At 36.2% G+C, this 26,356-nt stretch overlaps 3 protein-coding genes and 1 pseudogene across 3 annotated transcripts; all 4 read left to right on the top strand.

Annotated features, from left to right (window-relative positions):
- The first annotated feature begins 1,402 nt into the window (after nucleotides 1–1,402).
- Nucleotides 1,403–5,889, top strand: LOC102807509 (protein N-lysine methyltransferase METTL21A-like). Its single transcript, XM_085495543.1, has 3 exons — nucleotides 1,403–1,785; nucleotides 3,761–3,884; nucleotides 5,317–5,889. The coding sequence occupies exons 1-3, from the start codon at nucleotides 1,459–1,461 to the stop codon at nucleotides 5,703–5,705; spliced, it is 840 nt and encodes a 279-aa protein (XP_085351669.1). The 5' UTR covers nucleotides 1,403–1,458; the 3' UTR covers nucleotides 5,706–5,889.
- A 2,919-nt stretch (nucleotides 5,890–8,808) lies between these two features.
- Nucleotides 8,809–10,629, top strand: LOC144363561 (uncharacterized). The gene is made up of 2 exons (XM_078014165.2): nucleotides 8,809–9,117; nucleotides 10,004–10,629. The coding sequence occupies exons 1-2, from the start codon at nucleotides 8,811–8,813 to the stop codon at nucleotides 10,489–10,491; spliced, it is 795 nt and encodes a 264-aa protein (XP_077870291.1). The 5' UTR covers nucleotides 8,809–8,810; the 3' UTR covers nucleotides 10,492–10,629.
- Nucleotides 10,630–18,974: 8,345 nt separating this feature from the next.
- Nucleotides 18,975–22,517, top strand: LOC100375446 (galactose-3-O-sulfotransferase 3-like). Its single transcript, XM_085496003.1, has 2 exons — nucleotides 18,975–19,099; nucleotides 20,630–22,517. The coding sequence occupies exons 1-2, from the start codon at nucleotides 18,992–18,994 to the stop codon at nucleotides 21,347–21,349; spliced, it is 828 nt and encodes a 275-aa protein (XP_085352129.1). The 5' UTR covers nucleotides 18,975–18,991; the 3' UTR covers nucleotides 21,350–22,517.
- Nucleotides 22,518–23,516: 999 nt separating this feature from the next.
- On the top strand, nucleotides 23,517–24,318 carry LOC146729056 (uncharacterized; annotated as a pseudogene).
- The last annotated feature ends 2,038 nt before the right edge of the window (nucleotides 24,319–26,356 follow it).

The raw sequence follows: 26,356 nt of genomic DNA, 5'->3' as shown, positions 1-26,356 counted from the left end.
AATATCGGCAATTGGACAAGCTATTTTTTTACCCAGAACGACAAAAATATTGACTATAATTAGAAAATTGAAAGTATCATCGCGAAATGAATCAATAGGATTTAGATCCACCCAAGTTATCTACATATAATATATATCTATAGCAATTTGGCCAGCCGTTTTCAAGTTGAAAAAATTGGCCAAAATATTCACTTAAATTAGAGAATTGAAAGTATCGTCACAAAATGAACAATATCTGATTGACAAACATCCAAGGAACATTTGTAGTGACGGTTGAAGAAGAAGACGAAAATGTGAAGTTGACGACGACGGATATTCAATAATACAAACTTTGTTGACAGCGGATCACAAATAACGCAAGCGAGATCTCGGCGGCCATTTTCGTTTAAGGCAGTTTGAGCCGAATTCAAACTTTGCAGTACTGAGCACTTTATAGCTACGTCACAGTGTAAAATGCTAGTTTTGACCATTTTTATGATATTTTGAACTCTTGCATCTCGAAAAATTCTCCAGTAATCTCAACGTTTTTTTTTATTTTGATGGCATGAACCAATTGAAATGAAAGTATGATGAATATGAACGGCAGACGAAATGTCGAAAAGGTCATATTGGCATGGTCTCACTCGTGTTTTGTAGTAAAAACCTGCATGCAACTTTGTGAAGAGATGACATTTGATCAAATTGTAACTCGGTCGTCTGGGTCGGGCTAAGGCAACTATACTGTCACGTGGTATGGGGTATTAAACCAATCACGAACTTCGGAGATACAGTGGACGTACTTGGTGGAAATGTTTGAACTGGCGTATACACATAGCGTAAACAGAACAGAGTTAAAAGAAACAAATTATTTGGGCATTTAACAAGTGATGGGTGAATTGAAAACAGTAGGATGGGTGAATTCGTTCGATGGAATAGCAGTGCTGAAACCTAATCCACACGTAGGGGAAAATCAAGGACGTACTAGAGACTGTATTCCATCAAACAAGTACAGTAGCTACAGTTTGCTGCTAGAATAAGGGTTTCATGATGTCATGACAATTAATAACTTTCTGATCAATATATAAAACAAAATATTTAAACACTTCTAAGAAATACACCACATTATCTTTGTGTGGTCACGTGACACATTGCTCCCTAACTAAGGCTTCAAATCATCACGATTTCCTTAGTCTTGCTCCAGCCGGGATGATTAGTTTTTATTTCACTGAAAATAAACTAATATAGGAGTTTCACGAAATATGTGACTGAATTTCAAAATGATGGTGTGCACGAAAAAATCGCGTACGATTACCATATACCCATGTGTCCCTATTCCTTCAATCAGATATCCTATCCTACCCCTTCAAAAGTCTCATAAAAACGAAAGTTATTAAGTAGTCTACCGTGATGGCGCACAGTCAGGTCGAAGGTCACAGGTCAACACTGGGACACACGGCGCGCATGTTTGGGGATTAATTCATGAAGAATTCTATGCTCATTTTGCTTGGTATATTTATTATTGTTATCAGCAGTAACCATGTATCGCCACAGGACTATCTAAACTCTCACATCGAACCCGAATCCACCAGCGAATCAATCGGGGATTTGAAATCAGCTTCCCACACGTGTCGTGCTGGCGTTGACTGCGAGGAAGACGGGATCTCTCCGATGGCGTTGGTATTGTACAACCCCACACAAATAGGACCGTTCAAGTTAGAGGAAAGACGTTTCAATTTTGCAGGGAAAGACATTATTATAAGACAGAATTGGGGCAGTGTTGGCGTGGCTGCTGTTGTTTGGGAAGCGGTAGGTATAATCATTGAGTTCATCGTTGGTCGACTACCCGGAAGTTGCAACTCGGCTGAAGCTAGCAGACACTCCCAGCAGACAGTGGAAGCTAGCAGACACACTAGCAGCCATAGTCTATCAGGCATAATAATGCTTTTAATCAAAGTTTATCGCATCTTTTTGCATCACGTAATCATAGTTTGACATCAATATATTAATGTAAATGGCTAATATTAATTTAAACAGAGAAATTCTAACAAATGTACTCACTCCCCCTGAAAGTGTATCTTTATGTGCGTGTATATAATCACTATTCCCAATATTTTTTGGGAAATATTGAGTGTGCACCTTATCGACTTATATGGTATGAAACATACATGTATTGATTACAATTTGTGATAGGTGATATTTAATAATTAGCAGACATTTTTAAAATATAGAAATCATAATTATGGTAGAACTGCTCTTTTTGCTAGCAGACACTAATTAAGTCACAAATTACAGTAAAAATATTGAGTGTGCACCTTAACCACTTATGTGGTGTGAAACATACATGTATTGACTACAATTTGTGATAGGTGACATTTAATAATTAGCAGACAATTTTAAAATATGGAAATCATAATTGTGGTGGAACTGCTCTTATTGCTAGCAGACACTAATTAAGTCACAAATTACAGTAAAAATATTGAGTGTGCACCTTAACCACCTATGTGGTATGAAACATACATGTATTGACTACAATTTGTGATAGGTGACATAAACAAAATCACTTCCTATTTAAAACCACTTGACAGCCACAAACTTCCATGATCATGTGGCTTAGTTGTGGAAAAGAGCCCCCCCCCCCCCGAATTTCTTATGGTCATTCCCTTATAGGAAAAAAATGTGTTAACTTCATATTCAATTTTGAGGATTGTGGGTGACTCGTATCTTTTTCATACAGCCTCGTGTTAATATCAACTGTAAACCTTTCCTGTTTTCAAGCAGTACATGTTGTTTTAACTGTGATATGGAAAGAATATAAAACATAAATTAGAATGATTGAATGGATAGAATGAAATTTCCTATCTCTATGTTTCCTACGGTTAGACAGCTTGTAGCCGAAAACAGTAAAAAAAATATGCATACAAATCTTCAAAACAATTTTCCAAGTGAAATTATTGGAAAGCAATATAACAATACAATTTAAAAAATGCATTGCTAGAAAACAGGAGGTTTACAGTCGATGCACAGGGCTGTATGGAAAAGATAGATTCCCCCTCCCTGGAAACACCCTCTATAGTTCATTTGTCTATCCCACAATCCTTTGCAAAATTCAATATTGGGTGAACATCCTGGCTTTTTTGGGGTGGGAATCATTGTCCTATGACAACAACAGTGATTTTGAGAATTTATATATAAATTTTTGCCTGACATTCTTTCTTTATAAAACAAAGTAATTTCAAATTGTATAGGATGTGGTATCTATGTGGTAGATGTGGTCTATTATCTTAAGACTTTGAAAATCTACAAATAATAGATATAAATAATAATAGTGATCAGTCTAGAGAGCTGTGTGCTGGCCTTACATACAAGTCAGTCTGCCCATATGTGTTCCCATGGTGATGTACTGAATCCATGGACATAGCCAGTTAGTGATGACACATAATTCTGTATTGTCTATGCAATGATTCAGCGGGCCATTTTTGAGCACACTGGGAAGGGCACACTGAATGGCTGGATTCCAGGCTAGTACATGTATTTTGCTTTGCCTTGACTGAAAATGTTTAAGAACATGGGGTTTCAATATGAGAACGTATTGTCATTTAAGTATTTTGTCATCTACATTAATGCAGAAAACACATGTTCTATGGCCTGCTGCCTACAATTATCTGACAATTAACCGGGATACAGGTAGCTCCTCAGATTGTGTGATAAACCACAGTAACTGAGTATGTTTTTTAGGCTGCATGAACAGGGAAATGAATACTTTTTCTCATTTTACTCTTAGGCCATAGTGTTTTGTGAATATCTGGAAAAATCCATCAGTGAACATGCTCTGGATATTAAAGATAAAACAATAATAGAACTAGGAGCTGGTACAGGATTGGTTGGCATGGTAACAGCTTTACTAGGTATGTACTTTTCATGTTGTGTGCGAACGATGCAATAACATTACTAGCAATCTTTCGGGAGTTTTTCATTTATCTGTCGTAGTATACAGTTTTATAGTAGAACATTTCTCATGAAATTACATGCAAACACAATATGGTCATATCAGATTCAGAATTTAGTTTTTTTGTAAATATAAAAATATTCCAAAAAGCATAACTTTATATGACAAAAAGCGTGTTTTAATACAAACCCATTGAACATTGAATCTGCCACTCCACGGCATATTTAATTAATGTCCAAAACTTTTGCCATGGAACCCATGGAAAACCAAAGCTTCCACACTGTGCAAAAAATGGGCAGTCATGATCAAAACATAAGTGGATGCGATAATGTATCTGTCAATGAACTACATGTAGGTATTCATATTTGAGATAAAATATTGGTATTGCAGGCAACTACAGTATTTTTTGATGTTGACCAAATTGAAAATTCACTAAATATGAGTCCTTGTATTGAGATGCAGAAACATCAATGGCACATACTGTAAAACCATTTGTTTTCGCTAGAATTTAATTTCACTATTTTGATGTTTTGAGCAATTTCACTGGGTTTTAATTTTATGAACTATTGTTATTTTACCATACTCACATGAATTTAATTTAGTGGATTTTAATAACAAAATTAAAAACAAGTAAATGATTAATTACAGTATATGTACTAGTATGTTGAGATCATGCTCAATTTCACTCCCATAATGCATTGCACATATGCTCAGTAACCCAGTATATATGCAACACATTAATTAATAATTAATTGTTGGCAATACCTTCTTACCCGCTGTGGTTCCTAAATTAAATTGATAATGAATTTCAGCTTGCAAATTTGTTTACTGAGTTTCTTTATTGTGTTTGGTGTTGTTAACACCCTTCTAGTGAGACATTGTGAAGAGCATGGCATGTCTGTTTCTTTAATTTACATAATCTTAATCTACTATGAACATTATGTCCTTGGTTTAAACCAATATTGTAAATATATACTTCTTAATATTGGCTGAAGTCAAGGACAATAGCTGTTTTATTATTCTGAATGAAAACAGTAAGCAAGGTAAAACTTTACCCATAGTCAAGAAAAACATCCATCCGTTTATTTTCTGCAAAAGTGTTGTCGTTGTTATGAAATCTATTCACAGTAAGATGCAAGATGATGTGAGAAAAAAGAAATACGCTGGAAGAGTCAAATATCAATATTTATCAAATCATCATGTGACCTCATTTCACCAATAACATTGAATGATGACTCATGACCTCAAGAATGATGACCCATAACCTATGACCTCAATAATGTTCTGCTATGACCCCTCCCCCTCCCCAATCCTGTCGAACTTTGAACTTGAAAAATTAAACATCACAAATTATTGATATAAATGTCTATTGGTTATTGTTTTTAATTCAGGTGGCAATGTCATCATCACCGACCGTGAAATGGCACTGGAACAACTACAGCAAAATATTGATGATAATGTTATGCCAGATGACATCACAGGTCAAATAAAAGTCAAAGAACTTTGTTGGGGCAAACACTTGGACCAATTTCCAACATTTGACATCATACTAGGAGCGGATATCATTTACATTCAGGAGACTTTCCCCGATTTATTGAAAACTTTGCTTCATCTCAGTCACTGCCGTACTCGTATTTTATTAAGTTGTAAAATACGATATAAAAAGGATTCCAATTTTATCGAGAGTTTAAAAGTATATTTTACTGTTTCAGAAATATTTTATGACTTAACAAGAGATGTAAGAATATATGAAGCAATAAAAAAGTATGAACATTCTTGACTTTCTTTGCCCAGTGAATTTATCATTCATTTCATATTACCGGGGTAATTGTTAATGTGTTCATTGTTATATTATGTTTTTCTAACAGGAAATTAATAGGTCATATGTCCCAAAGAATTTTCTGTAATATGACTACATGACTAGGACAAAACTTTGAATAAATAATTGATTGCCAGCAATATAACCAGGATGTATGAACTTTATTCTCTGCTTAGTGCTGTTTGTTCTTTATGTTATCCGTAAACTTTAATTGAGGATGCTATTTTATGTGTTTCGATAAACAAGTTGTTATTTTGATCCAGACACTGGCTATTGGTTGTTGAGATATCTATAGAGTAAACAGGTATACATACACATACGCATACAGACAAGTTAACAATAGGACTCCATGAGTGTATCGCACACCCAAGTTGAAGGGATCTACCCATTGATATGCTGAACTTGAATTAAGTCATACTCTCCAGTTTTAGTAGCCTGACAAGTTGGCGTAGGTGGCGCCCTGGACTGCTGCGATCCCCACCAACGTGCAGCAGTCCAGGGCGCCACCTACGCCAACTTGTCAGGCTACAGTTTTAGGTGTTATATTTTCAATCAATAACTGTGGTAAAGACATGCCATGTCTCAAATTTGTGTGTGTGTGTGTGTGGGGGGGGGGGGGTGATATAGGTTGATTACATATAAACAGTGAATTCCATGAAGGCATGTATGTTTTCACAGAAGTTTATTTGCTCTGGAGAACATTAAAAGACCGACCAAAGAATATGCTCTCATTGGCTGTAAAAGCGATTGGATAATGCCCATTACCCGAGTCTTACAGGTTTTTTTCATTGATGGCCGAATTAATGCAATGCATGCGCATCTGTGAACACATTGTCAAATTTTCAACTGCCATTCAAAATTTATAAAAAACTTTCAAATATTTACTACTCCCATACTAAAGAATGGTTCGATATTTAGAGTAGTAACACATTTCCAATTCCGGTTCAGATAGACTTAAAATATATCACGAATATTTACTTTTGAGACATAATTTTTGGTATGTGTTTGTTCGTCGTTCTGTACTTCGTCTAGTAATTCGGACTTCCCAGATTGCGTGAAAACGGAGAGTTTCACGACTTCGAACGGGAAATGTTGTCAAATTTTCAACTGCCATTCAAAATTTATAAAAAACTTTCAAATATTTACTACTCCCATACTAAAGAATGGTTCGATATTTAGAGTAGTAACACATTTCCAATTCCGGTTCAGATAGACTTAAAATATATCACGAATATTTACTTTTGAGACATAATTTTTGGTATGTGTTTGTTCGTCGTTCTGTACTTCGTCTAGTAATTCGGACTTCCCAGATTGCGTGAAAACGGAGAGTTTCACGACTTCGAACGGGAAATGCTAAATCACCTGCTGAGGAATGACCGCTTGTGTATGTGCGCTCTAACTTGCAGCACATGAATCTAAATTAATTTACTGGTGTATGATAGATCATGGAAGGTACTAACGTTAGTACCTTCCATGGATAGATACATACGAGTAAATGATAAATAGGCTAGATTATAGAAACTATGATTTACATTAACCTAAGAGTTGTTATATTAAGAAATATTTTCTAAAAGAACTTTCAGCTGGAAGTTGAAAAGTTAGGTTGGAAAATCAGACATGTTTGGTGAAAAATCGTGAAAGTTGGACGGTTAGTGATATAAGTCCATCGGAAAGTCGTGAAAGTTGTAAGTTGCAAGGAAAGTCAAATATATTAGAAGCTTCTAAATATAAATATCTGGGATGTTGGTTAACAAGGAACTTATCTGATCACTCTCACTGTATAAAACTAATAGAAAAATTGAATAACCGTTGCCCAGTTATGAGGGCATTACTTGGTAATTACGGCAGTGTAAATACATCGACAATACAGTTATACAGCGAATGGAGCAGTACTTGTGGATCTTATTACAATGGAAAATCGATTAAAAATTATGAAACTGAAATTACAAGCAAGATCATAATATACCCTATGTCTGGCATTCGAAAAACGAAAATGGACTGATGTATAGGGTTGTACGTGTCTCTAATGTGGAAATGGTGTAAAACAATGAAACATTTTATCTTCCAGTTAGAGGGAAATTATGATGAATAAAATCAAACGAACCTTGCGGAATAAGAATAAGTTAAAGCGGGAGGGTCGTCGTCACCTGCGCAGGCGCGGGAATTGATGATAACAGCACACGCTAAAAACGCAAAGGCTCATGTGTAGATGCTTGTTTGTAAACAATGACACGCTATGGCCATCTGACGCATGCACAGGTGACGACACACCTGTGGATAAAATGTCTCCCAGGGCAATGTACTGCTAACTTCTCACTTGGGAGACACTATCAAAGACTACAATGTTGAACTTAGATAGCAATTTTCAACAATTTCTCATATAGTTGAATTAAAAAAATCAGACTTGTAATACCTGTTCACCCACATTTTGTAATTATTTGTACTTTCCGACGTGTGTTCTGCTGCTTCTAATCGATTTATTCCTGTATGTGTATTTCTATCGGTGATAATAAACAATTTTATTATCTTACTTAGCTATGAGCCCTAGTTTGTTTTCATGATGTCGTTGCTGTAATTTGTTTGATTTTCTCTTTCAAGTATGTGTGAACTTTTTTCTTTATAAATATTTTGTTCTCTATTTTTTAAAATTCTTCCCACGAATTTCTAATATTCCATACACACGAAATGATAACCAGTTCAACACTTGCCAGTTTAAAATGTCTACGCCGCATTGACATTTTGAAATAAAAATATTTACACAGTCAAGACGAAAAAATAAAATGAAATAGTTATCTAATAGTAGTATCATTCTCCGATTTTACTATTGTATATGAATTGTTCATTTCAAATCGCTTTAGTTTGAACTTCATATCACAAACATCTATTGTGAAACACGTAACTTGTGTGTTTATTAGATGACGTCATAGACCCTGAAATATCGTCACGCCCATGTAATTTACTGCGTTTAGTCTGAACCATGTGATAGTTTATGTGGTGAATCATTTTGTAATTATTAACCTTTCCATATTTGACCTTTATTATTTAGTATACATGTATAATTTACAAATGGCGGATGAGGAACAAGGTGTCCGCATTGCGCCCAAGAAGAGTCTATGCATATCGTATCTATTAGCAATACCCTTTGGTTGGTTGGGCCTTCAGCATTTCTACCTCAATCGGGTCGGCTGGGGACTGTTGTATCTGTTTACGCTTGGGTTGCTCGGTTGGGGTTGGATATGCGACCTGGTCCGTCTACCATGCCTGGTATCGTCCGTCAACGAGGAACTTGAGGCTAGGGCGAGAGGACAGTATATCCCACCACGAAAAAGATTGGATGATGGCTACATACTGGTTATCCCTTACGGATGGTTAGGTGAGTTTGTTGTTTTGGTGTTATTCTTTAATTATACTACAGTGTTACTGTGAGTGAACGACGGGAAACACGGTATTCGGGGTTTCAAAACAGTTACTAGATTACATTTGGCCCCTTTTGCGACTGGATTGGGTTCGGTCGGGAATTTATTTGAGTCAGTTGTGTCTGTTGGAGTCGTTTAGGTCCGTCCTTGCTTAGGAATCACGCTTCCCGAAGTACGTTGTAGTTGGATGGTAGATAACGAAGATCAATCATTGATGGTAGTCTGTATTGCGAGACATTGTGGTACAAAACTAGCCCTGTGTACATTTCTGCTGTTCCGGCCGCTATGCCACCCTACACACAGGGCTAGGTACGAAACATGATATATCGGTTCAGTGACCATCGTGTGTTTATTATACTGCATTGCTGTGGTTCAATGCTGCAGATATACCAGAAAAAAAGAGGCAATATCCTTATGGATACTGACATTGTAGTAATGTCAATCACTGAGTAACAGGATATCGAGCTGTCTAGTCAACACATTGTCCATTGACTACGTCAACTATTAACTATACACAAGTCACGGTGACATTTACTGTGTTACCATGGATACAATGTAGACTTTGGCATCCCTCTGCTCGTCAACGGATCACTTACCCAGCGTGCATATCGCTCAGGGTGACGTGGGTCTCAAACGTATATAACGCGCGTAAAATACGTACGAAGTCTGCGTGACGTTAGTCTTTTAAAGCGGGAGTGTCGTCAACTGCGCACGCGCGGGAATTGAGTCCCAAGCGACGATAACAAAACACGCTAAACACGCAAAGGCTCATGGGTAGACGATAATTATTAACTTGGGGTTTTATAACGTATTTATTCTTTCAATTATTCTTTATTTTGTCAGGTCTGCACATGTACTATCTAGACCGTGTGTGTTGTGGTTTACTGTACACATTTACACTGGGTATATGCGGTATTGGCTGGATTATTGATATCATTCGTATGCCGTGTCTGGTGTCATCGACAAATGAAGACCTTGCAAAAAGGCACGCTCCGCAAACTCTGATAGTCACGACAACTCATCAAATACCTGCAGCGCCCTCTGCTGGCCACATTGAAGTTCACGTTTACGGTAGACCAGGTCAACAACCTGTCACTACAGGGGCTACTATATATCCACCCCTCCAACAATCAAGTGGTTATCTACCCCAACAGGGAGGAGGGTACCCGCTAGTGCAGACCGCAGGATACCCACTCCAGCAAGAAGGTTACGCGTACCAAAACGCTGCACCACCCCAATACCAAGAAGCGCCACCACAAGTTTACGCAAGTTACCATGCAACCACTGAAAATCAAAAGACACCTTCTGCGCCCCCTGTCGAAACATATTGATCAGAAGAAAATTGGTGTGCTTAATGTCCATATGTTAATGACTCATAAACGTTATAAATTATGTGACAATGAGGTCACCATACATGTATTTTTTTAAGAGACGTCAGACTTCCAATAAACCCCACATATATAATGAAATTATCAATATCTTAAAAATACCGTATCCAGTGCGCATTATGATACTCCCATGATGCAATGTGGTATTCGCATTATGCAATGAGATTTTCCTATGGTGCATCGTGGTACTCACATGGTGCATTGTGATACTATCATGATGCAATGTGGTATTTGCATGATGCAATGTGATTCTCCTATGGTGCATTGTGTTACTCCCATGGTGCATTGTGATACTTTTATGGTGCATCTTACACGAATGACCAATAACCACCTCCGATTTTTAAAAGACAGATGAACGTTTTTTCCGTTCTTCTTCAAACAAGTTTACATGTAATGGATGAAGTGCATCATGGGAGTGCCACATGTATATTTTTCGAGTACAGTCATATACACTTACAGTGTTGATTTCATTTTTCTGATATTCTTAACAACATTGTTTATCCGCTGCTTGCAAGTATCGTAAAGAGGCTGTTATTTTACGACAGTGTTCATGATTCGCAACATGAAACAGTAATGTGTAAACTATTAGAAACAAGTCATCTGAAGATGACACAGCCCCCACTTGTCAGATGTGATTATAGTTGGCTATGAATTATAAAGTTTGAATGTATATGTATAAAATCGGGTAGGAAGATTAAGTTGATAATCAACATTACAAGGCACCCTATATCGACATATCAAGTAAGTCTATACCAAGTATGGTCTTATTTTGACTAATATTTCACAAGATATTAACATAAATTAATTAAATATGCAAATAAGCCCATTAATTAAGTTGAAAGTCAATATTGCATAGCACACATCTTATATTGACAGATCAAGTAAGTCTATACCAAGTTTGATCTCATTCGGACAATTAGTTCACAAGCTATTAAGAAATAATCAAAATTCATTAAATATGCAAATGAGCTTAATTAAGTTGAAAGTCAATATTGCATAGCACACATCTTATATTGACAGATCAAGTAAGTCTATACCAACTTTGTTCTCATTTGGACTATTAGTTCACAAGATATCAACAAAAATTCAAAATTCATTAAATATGCAAATGAGCTCGTTAATTAAATTGAAACTCAATATTGCATAGCATAAATCTTATATTGATGTCACAGTGTAAGGCGTGCTTATCGCTAATGAGAGGGCACCCACAGAACTCACACTGGACAGGGGGTTCTTTCACTGCTAGTATGGGGTAGACAAGACAATAGTACTGGAAATGAGATACACATACACCAAAATATCGAGTTAAAGCTAATTACAAGAAATAAAACACAGAAAAATACAATGAAATACAATAAAATATGGGATTGCTTAGGGAAGTGTGCATTGGTGCATAACTCACAGTTCCAGGATGTAGAAATGGAAGACAGTTAATGGCTTCTGCAACACAACAACGGAGAAATACAGGAGTCTTGCTTGCAGAGGAACGCTGTTATTCTGGAGGGCACCGCTGGAAGCAGGAGATCGCAGTTTATACCGGGAGTTTATACAAGTCTCACAGGATGATGGTTGAAGCCTGTATCACTCGATTCACAATATCGCAGTAGCTACACACAGGATACACAGTAGAAATGACAGACCCCAACTGTCCTCAGTCTGTCCTATTTATAGGCATGAATGGCCCAGATTCAGTGACACCACCTGGGTTTCCACATGAGCCAATCAGAATGTGATCTTGCTAGCAGCTGTGTCACGTAGGCAACTCAGTAGATCATAAACATCCTTTGTTATTCAAATACAGTAAAACCTGTCAAAACTGATCCCTGGATAAACCGACTTCTGTCAGAACCGATCGATTTATGTAGCCCCGAAATTTCTCCAGTTGCACCATGTCCGCTGTCTAGTAATCCGGTCTGCCCGACCTAAAAAGTGTGCATTGTGTTCAATCTACCGTGAACGTCACAGAAACAATACCAAATCTCACATTACATAACGTCCCAAGTAAAACAACGGCAACTGATTAAGTTTTTCACACCACACGCCAACGCATCGCGTGGTGTCTGGACAGTATAGTGACCACGGATATATACAAATGATCGACGTCATCAACTTCAGTTGCGGTGAAGCGCACTGCATAATCACCTCTTCAATGATCAAAAGACATTGAGTTTTCATAACGATTCTGATCGATAATTTTGTGCTTTTGAATGATTCTGTAAAGGGGGCTTCAAGATTGAAATTGATGATGACGAAGAAGCAGTCGACAACAAAGAAATCCGAAACCTCATTTAGCAAGTTGCAGACCCGCAAACACAGCGTAGCATTGATACCTCCACTTTGATGAACGTATACCGACTGAAGCAACGTATGACGGCGAGTGGGAGCAACACATTGTTGAGAATTTTATTGCAGACAAAGAAAACCATGAATCTACAGACAACGATGACATAAATTGCAACAGCAGTCAAATTATCGACCCCCACAATGACAGTGACTTGACGCATGGCGATGTGCTAGACATGTTGAGGATATTATAGAACTTTGCAATAAACAAAGACTCCAGTTATTTGACAGATATCCAAGATCTCAATATTCTAACAGAAAACCAAATCGTTTGAAAAAGATGTTCTTTAAAGCAGTCAAAACTTTTGATTCATTGACTTAACAGCAAAATCGACTTTCTGCATAAATTAGGATAATTACATGTAGCTCACGTGAACTTACGTTGAACTTCAGTTACGATATGCAATATTTACCTGGTCTGTTCGAACAGTTATTTTAATGTTTATTGATTTCATGTACATACCATAATATTCTTGTCTTGTTTGGTAAATTATTTTATTGAAACAATACAATAAATGAATAAACCGACCCCCTCTGAAAATGGTCGGTTTTGACAGGTTTTACTGTAACAGCACACCTGGTAGATTCCAATTGTCCTTCCAGAGTTGAAAACAAATATGACCTGTCAATCACCTTTATGAGAGTTATCACACGGCAATGTACACCGTTTCTTCCCATGCATACTTGAGGTAATATGACAAAAACATAGAAGAAAGGATGCTGATATTGCCCCCTCATCAAGACTGAACATGGCACATTTTCAGTCCAATAATCAGCATCAACTACCAATAAATTCACATTTCTCAAAATTGCAAAAACAAATATTGTAACAGTAATTTCAAGCATCCTCAATTCTGTTTAAATAGTCTGAACCTATATTTTCTACCTTTAATTGCTATAATACAGTGGCTAAATGATTGCAAATACAGGGAACACCGCATCAACCTATACACTACTGTTTACTTCTCATGCCTTATTTAAATAAATTAATGGCTCTTTACCATATAAATATTGATGAAATTTATGCAATGCCCAAATCACTGCCAAACACTCTTTTTCAATTACAGAATAAGACTTCTCCCTGGCTAGCAATTTATGACTGGCATATGCCACTGGAAATTTTCCTTCCTCATATTTCTGTAATAAGACTGCACCAAGCCCAACTCCTGATGCATCGCATCTTAAAATAAAACTTAGTAAAATCAGGCAACCTTAAAATTGGTTGCTTACTCAATAAAACTTTCAAATGATTAAAGGCACATTCCTGGGAATCTCCCCCAGACTACCTTTCTTGAATGACTTTTTCTGGTCAAATCACTGAAAGGAGCTGCTATTGTAGCAGTTTGGTACAAATTTACGATAGTATCCAGCCATGCCTAAAAATGACCTTACTTGCTTTACTGTTTCAGGTCTGGCTGCATGCTGTATGGCTTCTAATTTATCTGGCAATACTTGCAAAATACTGTCACCTACCTGGTGACCTATAAACTCTAAATTAGTAAAACCAAAGAAACACTTTGAAGGTCTTGCGGTTAATCCCGCCTTCTTTAACCGAGCCAAAACGTCCTGTACAATCAGTACATGCTCCTCCCAAGATTTTGAATATCAAATAAATTCTCAACTTTACCTTCAAGACCTACCAACAAAATACGCATCATACGTAAAAAAAAGCTGGTGCATTCACAAGCCTGAAAGGCATGCGTCGAAACTGAAATAAACCATCAGGTGCGAGAAAGGCTGTCTTTTATTTAGCCCCATCACTCATGGGGATCTGCCAGTACCCCTTGGTTAGTTTGTGAAGTCAATGCATAACCTAACATCCCCTCCTTTCTTATTTACCAAAACAATAGGGGAGGCATAAGGTGAATTTGATGGTTCAATTACACCCATCTTTAACATACTCCTAACCTCTGACCTCACTATATCTGTCATAGCGAATTGTAAAGGATATGGTTTTGACCTAACTGGTTCAGATGTTACCAATAATATCATGCTAACCAATTTTAGTCTTTCCAGGACAATCAGTGATAACATCAGAAAATTCCCTCACGCCTCCATCAATCTCTCTATGTTCGGCATTCAACTCATGACCAACATGACAATCAACGATTGTTTCCTTACACTGAATTGGCACAGACTCCAATTCACCACTTTCACGCAGTATTGTGTCACTGTCAGTAGTATCATATTCAACAACTACAGTGCACATACAGTTCATCACACCTGTAACCACTAAATTGTCATACCGTTCCATGTCTCTTTCATAATACGCTTTCAACAAGTTAGCATGATACATTTTCACCTTGCCTTTCACATCCATTCTGTAATCCATCATACCTATTCTCTCCTTAATTACATATGGCCCCTGCCATTGTATCAACAACTTATTGTGGTCAGTGGGAAGTAACACTAACACTTTGTCACCAGGTTGGAACTTCCTATCCCTGGCCTTCCTATCATAATACTTTTTGTATCTAACCTTTGCCTTAGCTAACTCAGCTTGAGCCAATTTACATGTCTCTTCAATGCGATTTCGCAAATCCAGGACATACTGGTATGTAGTTTTAACCTCTGGCGTAGTGGCCTCTTTTGTCCACAACTCTCTTAAAATCATCATTGGGCCCCTCATTGTTCTGCCATAAATAAGATTGAAGGATGAAAACTCTAAACTCTCCCTAGGAGCGTCTCTATAGACACACAGCACCGGGTCAAGATACCTATCCCAATCGATGGGCCATTCTTGAAACATGCGTTTCAACATAATTTTCAAAGTAGCATTAAACCGCTCAACCAAACCATTACATGCCAGGCGATATGGAGTAATTGTTTAATAGACAACACTCTACTCACTTCCTTCATAATGTCAGATACAAACTGTGTCCCTAAATCAGTTAAACCTTTTTTGGGTACACCAACCCTACTATATATACTGACTAATGCATCAGCAACCAATTCAGAAGTAATTTTTTTAACGATACAGCAACAGGGTATCGTGAAGCATAGTCTACAACAGTTAAAATGTACCTATGACCTCTCTCAGTTGCTGGACTGATCGGACCAATCAGATCCATAGCGATCATTTGAAATGGAACTTCAATCAAGGGCATATCACCAAATGGTACGTGAACTTGCTAACACGACCCCTAGAAGTAATTGAAAAAAGAGTGTTTGGCAGTGATTTTGGCATTGCATAAATGTCACCAATATTTATATGGTAAAGAATTTATTTTGGAGACTGATCACCAGTCACATTCTGATTGGCTCATGTGGAAACCCAGGTGGTGTCACTGAATCTGGGCCATTCATGCCTATAAATTGGACAGACTGAGGACAGTTGGGGACCATCATTTCTACTGTGTATCCTGTGTGTAGCTACTGCGATATTGTGAATTGAGTGATACAGGCTTCAACCATCATCCTGTGAGACTTGTATGAACTCCTGGTATGAACTGCTCTGCGATCTCCTGCTTTCAGTGGTGCCCTCCAGAATAACAGCTTTCTTCTGCAAGCAAGACTCCTGTATTTCTTCGTTGTTGTGTTGCAGAAGCCATTAACTGTCGTCCATTTCTACATCCTGGAACTGTGAGTTATGCACCAATGCACACTTCCTAAGCAATCCCCTATTTAGTGACTTTATTCATTGTATTTTTCTGTGTTTTATTTCTTGTAATTATTTTGAGAGGTATTAAAGCCAGGAGCTTTAACTCGATATTTTGGTGTATGTGTATTTCATTTCCAGTACTATTGTCTCGTCTACCCCATACTAGCAGTGAAAGAAACCCCTGTCCAGTGTGAGTTCTGTGGATGCCCTCTCATTAGCGATAAGCAGGCCTTACACTGTGACATCAATATAAGATTTATGCTATGCAATATTGAGTTTCAATTTAATTTGCATATTTAATGAATTTTGATTTTTTTGATATCTTGTGAATTAATAGTCCAAATGAGAACAAAGTTGGTATAGACTTACTTGATCTGTTAATATACGATATGTGCTATGCAATATTGAGTTTCAACTTAATTAACAAGCTCATTTGCATATTTAATGAATTTTTATTATTTCTTAATAGCTTGTGAACTAATTGTCCGAATGAGATCAAACTTGGTATAGACTTACTTGATCTGTCAATATAAGATGTGTGCTATGCAATATTGACTTTCAACTTAATTAATGGGCTCCTTTGCATATTTAATATAATTTTTAATTTATGTTAATATCTTGTGAAATATTAGTCAAAATAAGACCATACTTGGTATAGACTTACTTGATATGTCGATATAGGGTATGTGCCTTGTAACGTTGATTATCAACTTAATCTTTCTACCCGATTTTATACATATACATTCAAACTTTATAATTCATAGCCAACTATAATCACATCTGACAAGTGGGGGCTGTGTCGTCTTCAGATGACTTGTTTCTAATAGTTTACACATTACTGTTTCATGCTGCCAATCATAAACACTGTCGTGAAATAACAGCCTCTTTATGATACTTGCGAGCAGCGGATAAACAATGTTGTTAAGAATATCAGGAAGAGGAAACCCATGATGCACTGCATTCATTACATGTAAACTCGGTGGTGGTGGTTATTGGTCATTTGTGTAAGAAGCACCATAAGAGTATCACAATGCACCATGGGAGTAACACAATGCAGCATAGGAGAATCACATTGCATCATGGGAGTATCACAATGCGCACTGGATACGGTACTGTTAAGATATTAATAATTTCATTATATATGTGGGGTTTATTGGAAGTCTGACGTCTCTTAAAAATACATGGTGCCCTCATTATCACATAATTTATAAGGTTTACGAGTCATTAACATATGGACATTAAGCACACCAATTTTCTTCTGATCAATATGTTTCGCAGGGGGCGCTGAAGGTGTCTTTTGATTTTCTGTGGTTGCATGGTAACTGACGTAAACTTGTGGTGGCGCTTCTTGGTATTGAGGTGGTGCAGCATTTTGGTACGCGTAATCTTCTTGCTGGAGTGCTGGGGTAGATAACCACCTGATTGTGAAGAAAATATAGGTTCAGACTATTTAAGCAGGATTGAGAATGCTTAGAATTACTGTTACGATATTTGTTTTTGCAATTTTGGGAAATGTAAATTTATTGGTAGTTGATGCTGATTATTGGACGGAAAATGTGCCATGTTCAGTCTTGATGAGGGGGCAATGTCAGCATCCTTTATTCTATGTTGTTGTGATATCACCTCAAGTGTGCATGGAATCATGGGAAGAAACGGTGTACATTGCCGTGTGATAACTGTCATAAAGGCGATTGACAGGTCATACTTGTTTTCAACTCTGGAAGGAAAATTTTAATCTACAAGGTGTGCTGTAACAGAAGATTAATTTTGTTGTTCACGATTGTCCTCGAGTTGAGTTTGTGCTCGACTTTAGCTGTTTTCACTATGTGGCGTTCCACAACAGCTCGCACAGAGCCCCTAAGAAATACATGGCACAGTGCTACGTGTCTTAGCAGCATAGAACGTTTTGTTACGTAGCTCCACCCCAAGAATAGATAAGTTTTTAATTAAAAGGATAAACCAATGATATTATGTTCTACACTTCTGAGTAATTAGCATAAAACAATCCACACATTATATCAAATAGTGTTACAGTAATAATTATTGATTTACAATTTTTAAGAGTACAACGTCTTGAATAATTATACCTGCAGAAAACGCTCATTCATATTCCATAAATAAAGTCATTGCATTAACCAAAATAACCAGCTTTTATCCATTGTATATTATGAATAATGGCCATGTGTGATTTGTCACAATAATTAATAATACATTTCACAGAATATATCTTTTACCCCTTTGAATAATTGGGCCTTTCCACGTTCTTGGCGACCATCGGACTCACTGAGGGTTGTTAACATTCGACTTCGAAACAACTCGTGACTTTGTTGTACATTTTTTTAAAGCAAACGGAAAAAAGACACTTATTTAATAACATATTGCATCGATATGAATCCTTATAAAATGATTAACCACAATACGAATACACCACCCACATTTATTCGCCCACGCTTATACGAAGCCACTAAAATGGCGAAAGGCGTTGGTTATATCAACCAAATGCAATGGAAACTGCCATTACCGACCATTTTTGTCACTGCTGTTTGTTTGATAGTGTGTTGTGTATTTTCCAGAATGCATCTTAAAAGTGATCAGCCATTTACCAAGGTTTGTGAAGAACAGTTGGTATATTTCTTCAGTATGATATACAATATCAATCTTTACTGGACGTCATACTGATTGCGTATATATTCAGTATGGTATTTCTAACGTCAACGGTTCGAAATTCGCTTTACCATATAGCCATCCTTGTAAATTACTTGGTTTTAAATGTGTGCGATATTTTTTCTGCCTTTATTCATAGTGCAGTGAGAGTCAATTGCCGAGACTTTGAGTTCACATACTATGGGTTGTGTTAGGTTCGTAAATATGCCGGTAATTTATATCGGTACAATGTATGACTTTTGAATGCAGTATTCTATTTTCATGAACGTCTGATATATATATATAGAACATATAGAGTACCTGGTCCTGTTGATGCACAATCGCCAAGATATTACCACTGGTGTACATATACTAGCCTAGTTAGAGTTGCCTGCATATCACAGAGAACTCAGCAGTGTCTGATAATTCAAGACACTTTCCACACATGTTAAAAATACATGTCCATGTATACTGATTGGTCTGTATTAAGCAAACTGTGCCCCAAAGCTACTTGTTGTATATAGTCATGTAACCTTAATAATATGCATTACTATAATGTCATGGGCAATGTTGCTGTCAAGAATTTGGATTCGGTGCTACTTTGAAGGCACTGGATAAGAGATATGATTAACAAATCAGATTACCACATACTATTGTGACCTGGTTAAGCTTATCGCAACCAGTTTCCTCTTTTCATCACAAATTCACAAAATAGTTAATAGTTTGCACTTTTCTTCAGAAGATTGAGACAAAAATTACCAATTGTTTTGAGTAAAAACTGAAAATTGACTCAAATTTTGACTCAAAAAATAGGGTTCATTTCCTGAAATATTGAAGAATATAACAAAAATAAAGTGCAAAATAAATTTGGACGAGAAAGTTAAACGTTATTGAAGATTTTTAGAAATTATAAAACCCATATGATAAACATATTATGCATTAACATTAACAGGTATAACCAAAATGTATTAGGCACTGCTGTAATTAGTGACATGCAAGCAATGCTATAATGAATGAATAGAACAAATCCAGTGCAAAAGTGCCACTTCTGGTTTGAATTGAAATTCCTGAAATAAAGTGCAAAATAAATTTGGACGAGAAAGTTAAACGTTATTGAAGATTTTTAGAAATTATAAAACCCATATGATAAACATATTATGCAAACATTAACAGGTATAACCAAAATGTATTAGGCACTGCTGTAGGTAGTGACATGCAAGCAATGCTATAATGAATGAATAGAAAAAATCCTGTGCAAAAGTGCCACTTCTGGTTTGAATTGAAATTAAATTCGCCAAGTTCTGTGAAAGCTAAAACTGCTATGCAAATTAGTAAATTACTGATCCTAAAAAAATTTATAAAAAGCAGTATAGTGGTTCTTGAGTTTAGTATCAGCCTAGCTAAATACCTCAAATATTATTATTATTATTATTATTATTATTATTATTATTATTATTATTATTATTATTATTATTATTGTTGTTGTTGTTGCAGCATATGAGTTACAACACGCATATTAACTCTACTACTGAGTGCAAACCAGTGTCCAAATTTATCTTTATCAAGACTATGAAAACTGGAAGTAGTACCACAACAACTATGCTGGTAAGATATGGTTTAAGGAACAAACTTAAAATTGCACGTGACCATGAAGATATTGAATGTACTAACTGTTCAACAATTGACTACAGTGTCACTCATAGACGATATATAAGGTCTTCGCTTGACAATCTTGTAACGAATGCTAAATATTTTACTATATTGCGGTCGCCATATTCACAGCTGCTATCAGCTTTTCACTGGTTTAATTTTACGCAGTTCATAGGTAACATTTCATTTGAGAAGTTTATTGAGCATCCAGAGCGTTTTCAGAATAGCACTGAAGTTCACCACCAACACAAGAATGGACAGTTGTGGTATTTGGAACCAAACTTCAATATGAACCAACTCGATGATGACACATACATACAACAAACATTCAAACAACTGGAAGCGGAAATGGATTTAGTAATGATCACAGAATACTATGACGAGTCACTCATATTGCTCAAAAAAATGTTGTGTTGGAAATTCGACGATTTGATTTACCACAAGAAAAAGGTACATAATCCCAAAGAAGAATTGAGTGATTCAATGAAGACGTCCATTAGAAAATGGAATAAAGCAGCTTCCTTTTATACGCATATTTTAATCGTACATTCTGGGAAAAAGTGAACAACTACGATGGAGATTTTCACAAAGATTTAAGAGAGTTTCGAAACAAGCAGCAAAAGGTGACGAGTAAATGTAAAGTCCAAAGAAATAATTTGTTATGCAGACGTCTGTTTCGCGATAGCTGGCCTATCTACAAATTAGCTTTAAAGGAACGATGGGTACAGCAAAATAATTCGAAAGGTGGCCCTAACTAGCCTCCTTCAGTGGTGTGTACAATATTTGAAATGGGATAACACGTGATATATGTACTCCAAGATTAGGGTACATGTTGATTGTCGACACTGTATTAAATATACGTTGTTACTTCTTAAATATGAAAAAGTTTATATTCTTAACTAGTACAATGATTAAGTCTCATTCTTGAATGACTTAAAAATAATGATCAGATCTGGCATGTAATCTGATTTTGTTTTTATAAATCATATCTGAATGCTATTGGGTTATTTTCTCAGATCGGGATTTGATAGGGGTTTTAACCCAGTATGTAGCAGTAACTTTGATTGCTCCGGACATTTTTTTTCCCTGAATTTAATCCATTTGAGGTTATATCCTAAAATTACTTATTTTTAAAGGTATTTTGAGAATTGCATAAGAAAACGTGTCGTATTGTTCTGATTGAATCGAGAATCTTTTGTAATATTTAGTTAGTTTTATTTGGCAATACGTTTTCATTGAGTATATACTTTAAATATAAATTTTAAATATAGATTAGTCCAGATGTTATAGTTACAGAAGAATGTAGTCGAGCATGATAGTACCGCTGACTAAACGCAACATGACCGACTACTCGTTCTAGTAATGGGATGTAAGGTTTAAGGAATAAGACATACAGTATAGTTTTATAGGATGGGATGATGTTGTTGCTTATTTAACTATTTGCATCATAGTAACAGTCTATTGATTATTAGTGTACGCTTTTGTTTATATCCTTGTTTACTTGGTACATGACCATATTTGTGGATTTGAATATATTTTGCCTGTGCCATGCTTTAACCGATTAAGTCAACATTATTCCCGTAATCCCGTTTTGCAACAATGTCGTGTGGGCGATAGCGATAACATCGATATGATTTGTCTGGGGTACATCATGACTCATGCCGTATAATTCCTGTTTGTATTGCTATACGATAATGCTAGACCCACTATAACACAGAACCAAATACAAATGTTACATCAAATTGATTGTGAATTCATCGACCCGAGAGAAAAAAAAAACGATTTTCACATCATAAATTATCTTCTTTTTTATTTTAAATATGTCATACATTATTTTCGATAATAACTCCCAAAGCGAAGACAGACCGCTACAATAGAACGTATCTTTTGCAACTTGCAAACAGAGGCTGTTTCTATCGGTCGTCGCTTATAATTAAAATTTGTTGAATCGATTCAGCTCTACAGTTCAAATTAGTAGCATACACTATTTGCTTATTTAAAAATTATGAACGCTGTAACTTGTGGAGAGGTGTCTAAAAATGTTGTACAAAGACGCCTCGATACATTTTATACTTGTGTAATGTAAGTGTCTATTATAAATGAAGGGTCATACAGCCCTCGTTAGGTATGGCACAGGAACCAAATAAATAAATCTATCAAATTAAGGTAGCGAGACTATTATATTATGATTTTCACATTTATTATTAATTGATGAAATGCACGATAAACTTTCATATGATAAAGTCAACATAACATAGAATGTCATGTACGTTGGTTAAAATGTTGATTTTCTGAGGAGAAGCAACGCAGCCTCAGTAGTGTTTTCCAAAATCAGTAGTAGTAGTAGTAGCTTTCTGACACACAATGAGTGTTTCCAAACACTTGAGTGGTTTTTCTGTTTGTTTCACAGATTAGCATTTGCATATAAATGTATCAGACACAAGATCACACAGCCACTGAAAAAAAATCATTGATTTTGGTGTTCTCATCTGCCGATTTCATCGAATTATAGCTATCCCATTTCTTTATTTTCATTTGATTTTCAATAGCCTTGCACATTTGGATGCCCATACACATGTTAAAACATACCTTGAAGGGAAAACAAATCGATTGTGCCAATAAACAAGCTTGAAAATCTTTGCTGTGACTTCATGGAGTTTAGTTTTTTTTTAAATACAAGGCCTTTAACAGCTTTCACAGCTTTAAGGTGACAATGAGAGGAACTTGACTGTATGGATTTTTGAAACCGCATGATAGAATGGTTGTTCCAAATATCGCACATTTTATTTGGTTTACTTGCCATGAGTTTCATTTTGTAAACTTCATCAGTATACTGAGTGTTCACAGAATTATGCAAGCTGAACGTACTTTCTTCCACACGGATTGTGAACCAGATAACGAATTGTGGATGCAGGCTAAACAGATGATAGGAGTATTAGAAGTCATCAACCGAACTGCGCCAACAACCGTTTTTAATCACACTCTTAATCCAAAGTGGTCTCAACACTCAGCAGACATTGCCAGGCTCCAGATATTGATGGAAATGGGAGGTGTATATTTCGATACGGACATATATGTCCTAGCAGCGCTAGATCCACTTCGTTACTATGACTACGTGATCGGACAACCATTTAGTGCTATTTTGAATAATGGTGTCATTTTCGCTGTAAGGCATTCCGAGTTTTTAAAATACTATTATGAATCATATAAGACTTACAAAAGTTCGTGTTATAGCTGTAGTTCTGTTAAAGAACCAATACCGACTAGCACAGTTACATTTGGATATTTTGCATATTGAACCAAATAGTCTGATTAAACCACCATACACTAAATGGAAACAACTTTTTCTTGAGAAATTTAACTGGAGAAATGAACACTTCACGATTCACGTTTTTTTAGGAGACTATCGTAGATATAAAGAAACTAAAAACATCACCGACGATTTCACACTAGATAACATCAAACGTTTAGATACAGCTGTTGGTGAAATGTGCCGTTACATCTACTATGGAACGTCGTCTATTATCGCATAAGAACAGAAACATTTTAATCATTGTATCATTACATTTTGACAGCTTTATCATTGATATTTGCGGGGAATAGATTACATGGTAAAAATATTACTCTTAAAAAGGTGTAAAGAACGCCATTATTTCATGAAAATGCAAATTGCAGATTATTAGAAAGTAGCACAGATTCGCATCGTTAGTTAAATTTGTCTCGAAAAAAACAACTTATAGATGTCCTCGTGTTGGTTGTCATGTCAGAAATGGCATCCGAAATAAATAATATAAAGACAAATATATAAATAAATACTAATATTTTTCATGTACAGCTCTTTAGTACAGGCTAAAAGATGAGAGGTCAAATACCTTAGCCCTTGCTGGGGAAACGTGCGGGAACGCTTAGCACGGGCTCGGAAACAACTATTACTTTAGGAATGCCATTTCTGACATGACAACCATTGCAAGTACATCTACGGTTCTTGAGAAAAAAAATAAGCAGGCCTTACACTGTGACATCAATATAAGATTTATGCTATGCAATATTGAGTTTCAATTTAATTAACGAGCTCATTTGCATATTTAATGACTTTTGAATTGTTGATATCTTATTAACTAATAGTCCAAATGAGAACAAAGTTGGTATAGACTTACTTGATCTGTTAATATACGATATGTGCTATGCAATATTGAGTTTCAACTTAATTAATGGGCTCATTTGCATATTTAATTAATTTTTAATTTATGTTAATATCTTGTGAAATATTAGTCAAAATAAGACCATACTTGGTATAGACTTACTTGATATGTCGATATAGGGTGTATGCCTTGTAATGTTGCTTATCAACTTAATCTTTCTACCCGATTTTATACATATACATTCAAACTTTATAATTCATAGCCAACTATAATCACATCTGACAAGTGGGGGCTGTGTCGTCTTCAGATGACTTGTTTCTAATCGTTTACACATTACTGTTTCATGCTTCCAATCATAAACATTGTCGTGAAATAACAGCCTCTTTATGATACTTGCGAGCAGCGGATAAACAATGTTGTTAAGAATATCAGGAAGAGGAAACCCATGATGCACTGCATTCATTACATGTAAACTCGTTTGAAGAAGAACGGAAAAAAAACGTTCATCTGTCTTTTAAATCAGAGGTGGTCATTTGTGTAAGAAGCACCATAAGAGTATCACAATGCACCATGGGAGTAACACAATGCAGCATAGGAGAATCACACTGCATCATGGGAGTATCACAATGCGCACTGAAACATCAATATGTTTCGACAAGGGGTGCAGAAGGTGTCTTGATTTTCTGTGATTGCATGGTAACTGACGTAAACTTGTGGTGGCGCTTCTTGGTATTGATGTGGTGCAGCATTTTGGTATGCGTAATCTTCTTGCTGGAGTGCTGGGGTAGATAACCACCTGATTGTGAAGAAAATATAGGTTCAGACTATTTATGCAGGATTGAGAATGCTTAGAATTACTGTTACGATATTTGTTTTTGCAATTTTGGGAAATGTAAATTTATTTGTAGTTGACGTGATTATTGGACTGAAAATGTGCCATGTTCAGTATTGATGAGGGGGCAATGTCAGCAACCTTTATTCTATGTTTTTGTGATATCACCTCAAGTGTGCATGGAATCATGGGAAGAAACGGTGTACATTGCCGTGTGATAACTGTCATAAAGGCGATTGACAGGTCATACTTGTTTTCAACTCTGGAAGGACAATTGGAATCTACCAGGTGTGCTGTAACAGAAGATTATTTTGTTGTTCACGATTGTCCTCGAGTTGAGTTTGTGCTCGACTTTAGCTGTTTTCACAATGTGGCGTTCCACAACAGCTCGCACAGAGCCCCTAAGAAATACATGGCACAGTGCTACGTGTCTTAGCAGCATAGAACGTTTTGTTACGTAGCTCCACTCCAAGAATAGATAAGTTTTTAATTAAAAGGATAAACCAATGATATTATGTTCTACACTTTTGTGTAACTAGCATAAAACAATCCACACATTATATCAAATAGTGTTACAGTTATTTATTTTCAATTTTT

Source organism: Saccoglossus kowalevskii, chromosome 22 (assembly GCF_978046115.1).
Source record: "Saccoglossus kowalevskii chromosome 22, keSacKowa6.1, whole genome shotgun sequence".
NCBI lineage: Eukaryota > Metazoa > Hemichordata > Enteropneusta > Harrimaniidae > Saccoglossus > Saccoglossus kowalevskii.
This window is presented reverse-complemented; position numbering and strand designations above follow the sequence as displayed.